Source organism: Triticum aestivum, chromosome 7D (assembly GCF_018294505.1).
Source record: "Triticum aestivum cultivar Chinese Spring chromosome 7D, IWGSC CS RefSeq v2.1, whole genome shotgun sequence".
NCBI lineage: Eukaryota > Viridiplantae > Streptophyta > Magnoliopsida > Poales > Poaceae > Triticum > Triticum aestivum.
In genome coordinates, this window is record NC_057814.1 from 603,684,241 (window position 1) to 603,688,839 (window position 4,599).

The 4,599-nt window shown below is 48.2% G+C and overlaps 1 protein-coding gene across 1 annotated transcript; it reads right to left on the bottom strand.

Annotated features, from left to right (window-relative positions):
• Positions 1–2,040: 2,040 nt before the first annotated feature.
• LOC123169591 (F-box protein At5g49610) lies at positions 2,041–4,114 on the bottom strand. The gene is made up of 3 exons (XM_044587462.1): positions 3,785–4,114; positions 3,615–3,686; positions 2,041–3,493 (listed from the first exon to the last, which is right to left on the bottom strand). Exon 3 carries the CDS (start codon positions 3,468–3,470, stop codon positions 2,286–2,288), a length of 1,185 nt encoding a protein of 394 aa, XP_044443397.1. The 5' UTR covers positions 3,471–3,493; positions 3,615–3,686; positions 3,785–4,114; the 3' UTR covers positions 2,041–2,285.
• Positions 4,115–4,599: the final 485 nt, after the last annotated feature.

The following is a 4,599-nucleotide window of genomic DNA, read 5'->3' on the forward strand; positions in this document are numbered from 1 at the left end:
CTTTCATTGGGGGAAGCAGGTGTGACTTCGAGAAACCCCAACATCGATATCCTCCTCCCTTTCATCTTGTCACCTCTCGCCCTCCCCTGGCCAGTCGATTTGGTAGTGGTGTAGGGTTGGCCAATGGGAGGAGGACGTGCATCTGTGCTCATGCCTTTGAGAATAATGAGAAATCGGACCTGCTCAAATGTACTTGTCGATGGCATGATGGGTAATTTTCAACAACTTCACAACAGTGGCAAAGCTTGAACACGAAAAATTGCTGGTCTAAACATTTACACTATGCCGCGCCTAGCTCCGCAATCCGGTCCACCGAGTTGCAGACTAAGGAATTAGAGGGTTACCGAACAGGCTCTTAATCAATTTGTTAGGCCTGTTTAAATCCGCTCCCACCGGGAGTCGAACCCAGGACCTGGGGTGCTACTAAGGTCGCTGCAACCACTAGGCTACAGGCCCGTTCGCCACTGATGCTCTATTTCGTAGTCTAAAATCATCCTCGTTTCTCTTCGACCTCCCAAGCTCTGAAACACCCCTCGACCTATGTTATCACCATCTTCTCATTACTCTGTTGTGTTCCCGAGGATGTCAACCATTCCACCTCGTCCACTAGTTGTCTCCACATTAGTAGTCGACATAGCTACCATGTGTCCATGTGGCCTCGTCACTCTGCTCTACTGCAACCATGGCAACCATCAATCATGCCACAACCCTCTCTAGGCATGGAGGGTGCACATGGTATTCTTTCGAACACAAACCCCCACTTTCCAAGTTCCTACGTTGTCTGCACTACCGGTGGTTCCATTTCGTTACCGCCTCATCTCTCCCAACAATTGTAGTGGGAACCATGTAAACAACCGTGAGTTCAAAAAATAATTAGAGATTTGCTAATATCTCGGGTTCTTAAAAATTGGCAACCTTGAATGCTTAGTCTGATGGCAAATAACCTCAAATATTACTGTGGATGTTGTGTGACTGCATTTGATTGGGCAACCACTACATCTTTTCTTTTAGGTACAGGCCGCGCCGATTTTGGGCCGCACAGATCAGCGTGAAAGCATTGACCGCGCGGTGAGTCTGATCATCGTACATCCAAGATTAGCGTGCAACCGAATGGATTAACATGATCCTGTCAAAAAAAAGGCATGGACTTGGTGGTGTTCTGCTAGGCAAGTGATGGTAGTCCTAGTCCTGCTAATCAAATTCAATTGCTCTGCATTTTACAGACAGTCACATGTTGAAAACGTTCTAGCTGTAAACTTCTGAGTGCAAGATGTTGAATCCAATAACTTAGTTGCATGGAGAAAACAGCTGATTTGAAGAGTTCCAAATGGGATAATTGTGCAACCAAAACCTGTTTCATGTCATCATTGAAATCACTAGACTGTACACTTGACCGCTCTTAAATTCACCAAACTGATAACGTGTAATTAACTTGCAAATCTGTTATCTGGAGAAAGATGAACTAAGACCAAATAGCATATTTGTGTTTCTCCAGGAGAGCACATCTTCCACAAGTTTCTTTCTACCCAAAAGACATAAACCCTGTACACAAAACCATATCACCATTGAAATTCGCTGGGTTTCCACATGAAAAGAAATGTGGCCATTCTGATCTCAAATCGGCAAAACTGACATGTAATTCAGTTACAAATCTTTTAGCCAGAGAAAGCTGAACAAAGTATCAGCATAGTCAGTACTTGTTTCTACCAAAAAAGTGCAAGCAAGTTCAAAGATCCATGGCACAAACAACAACAGGAAACAAAGGCCCTGGAAGTAGTCCCTACACATGACCAAAGCGCCATGGGTAATTCTCCTATACAAGAGCACTGAAGTAACAATCAGACAACAAAAACTCTTCTAATTAAAATGCAATATGGAAGTATGCCTGATAAAGCAAGTTGACACAAAGACCAGGGTGGAACCAACAACTCACGACAAATTCACACTGAACAGAGATCAATCTAGCAGCCAGAGAGACAATAGTTGTGTCTTAATCATGCCAAACCTAAAGTATATTTGGGCGGAAGGGACGGACAGTAATAAGGAGTTTTAATACAATAGATCCATACACCATAGTTCAGAACATTAAGAAGACATTCAAGACATTATTGTAAGCACGAAATGATGACATGGCAGATGCTACTGTAACCATCCAAAATGACATATTCGACTGGTAATTCTGACAAGTAGAAGAGCTGAGAACAGAAGACATGCTCTAAATCCCAGGGCAAACCAGGAGCCTTCAACATTCAGACGCGCCCTTTGGAGAACGGAGGATCATTGCCTTATCCTTGCATCTCATGGGACGGAATTGGAAGAATGCTCTCTTGAAGATGGTGCTGAGTAAGCGACATACAATATTGACTCTTAGCAATATTAACCAAACCTAAGAATTTGCCATCAATGTCACATCGCAACACATGTTTGTCATTGAATCTGATCAGCACCTCACGCTCATTTAGCACAGCCATATCATCAAACGACTGCACCGCTGAATCATGTGGTGTTTTCTTTTTCTTTTTGTAAGAACTTAGATAAAGTTGTCGTGATGCCTCCACCGTTGACAGTTCAATCCGGTACTTGAAAGCCCAGATCTCAGCCTCATAATCTTGCATCACCCAGACATCCATAGAGGTGAAACTAGGAGTCGAGCCAGCCCAGAAAGCAAGCGTCCCTTTCATGTCGAACAACTTCCTATTAGAGCATGACTGGGCGGGACTGTGCATCAACCGGAATGACTCAGCTTCTGTGTCGAACACAATAATGTCTCCAGCATCTCCCGTAACGTCACCGGCACCATGAAGACACCAGTGCAGGCTGCCACGGTGGTGGACTGGTGATGAATGCTTGGATGACAAGCTCAGCCCAGTCAGTAACTTCTGTTGCATGGAAGGTGATGAGACCGCTGGCATTCTAACTATTGCATGCCTCGGCTTGTCATATCCCACTGTGAGGATGTATAAGGTGATTTTAGAAAAGAGATGTGACGTTGAGACCCAAAGCACCCTATATTCTCCAGTTGGATGGTGGATGTAGAAACCAATTAGGAAGTTGTATTGCCCTGAAGGCTCCGGTAGTAGAGCAGCCTTGCGGGTGACCGGGTTGCAGATGCAGAATTGAGATGGCCCGCGTCGGAAGATAATGAAGAAGCCATCACAGGAGCCTATGAGAATGTTGAAATTTTGTTTGTCTTCCCGGACCAAGGGCCAGAGCTCTTGATTGGAGGTGCCAGCACCAGCGTCACCCAAGACAACATAACTGGCGGGCCGCCCCTCCCCATTGACAATAGGGAGCAACGGCTGGCGGCGGTGGTGTTCGAGCTTGAATTCAGGTGTGGATGTGGCACTGCACCACGACTTGATTACCGCACGGCAGCGGCCAACGGCCTTGCCCGGCAACCGGATGAGTATTTGGTGCATCATCTCCTTGGGCAGATCCTCGAGCCGGGTGGCGCCCTTCCTGTCCGGCATCGTGCTTCGTCAAGTCCGGTTAACTGAAAAGACCAGGCAAGCTTAGTGCCATAGGTTGATAGGTAAGACGCGCCTCTATGGCTAACTCCTTCAGATTAAAAAGACTAGCAAGCAAAATACACGAGGAAGGCGAGACGAGTTTACCCTAAAATACACGAGCAGGAGAGAGTCCAGCCGGCGGCGAGCAATATCGGCAGCGTCGGCGTGTTCCGTCGCCTGTAGACACGAATAAAGGCAGATTTGAGCAGATGGCGAGGGCAAGAGAAAACATCGGACAGGAGACTTCGACCGGTTTGGGCGGCGAAGATGCTCACCTTCGTCAAGGAGGAAGGCGGCGGAGAAGGTCTCGGCGTGAGGCAGAAAAGCAGCCCGGACGGTCGACAGAGGCGGGAAGTGATCGAGAGCGACGGGTCAAACCCTAGAGGGGCCGTGCTCCCCCGCACGCAGTCAGGGAGGGGAGCTCGATCAAGGGGAGGGAGGAGACCATCGCGCGAGGTGTGGCCAACGGAGGAGGCGAGCGACTTCGATCTGAATCCACGGGGCAGGAGGACGGCCGCGAGCTCGATCCAGGGGAGAGAGAGGAGTGAGGAAAAATTAGGTCTTGCAGGGGAGAGGGGTGGGGAATTTCGCCTGGAGAGGGAGGAGGTTTTGTAGCGTGCTCGAGTGGGGTGGGGAATTTTACCTGGAGAGGGAGGAGATCGACTCGGCCTTTTATTTCTTTGCAATTGGAGTATAGAAGATGTAGTCAATTTTCAGGCGTAAAAACACAGCCTTATTCTCTCTCCCATTCACAGCATATTCTCTCTCCCATTCCCAGCATGTCGTCTTGCCCGCCTCATAATTTTTTTCTGAATTCAGTCACCTTCTCCGATTTAATAAGAGGAATATCGACGGAGCTATGAGGCCGAGCAAAGCCGGCGATGACGCGGCTGGGGGGCAAGTCCAAGGCATGTCAAGTGCCAGGGGGGAGGAGGCTTTCGCTCTCACCGACAGAGCCCGAGTTGCAGATGGAGAATGTGTGGCGAGTGGTACTAAGGCGTGGAGTCTTCGAGGAGGTTTGGATGAACTCGTCGGAAGGGAGCAAGGGCTTGTGTTGTGTTGTAGGAAATCGCCGACCCATCTAAACAGG

Excerpts from the sequence above, each read along its gene's own strand:
- LOC123169591 (XM_044587462.1), bottom strand. The coding sequence starts at position 3,470 with ATGCCGGACAGGAAGGGCGCCACCCGGCTCGAGGATCTGCCCAAGGAG.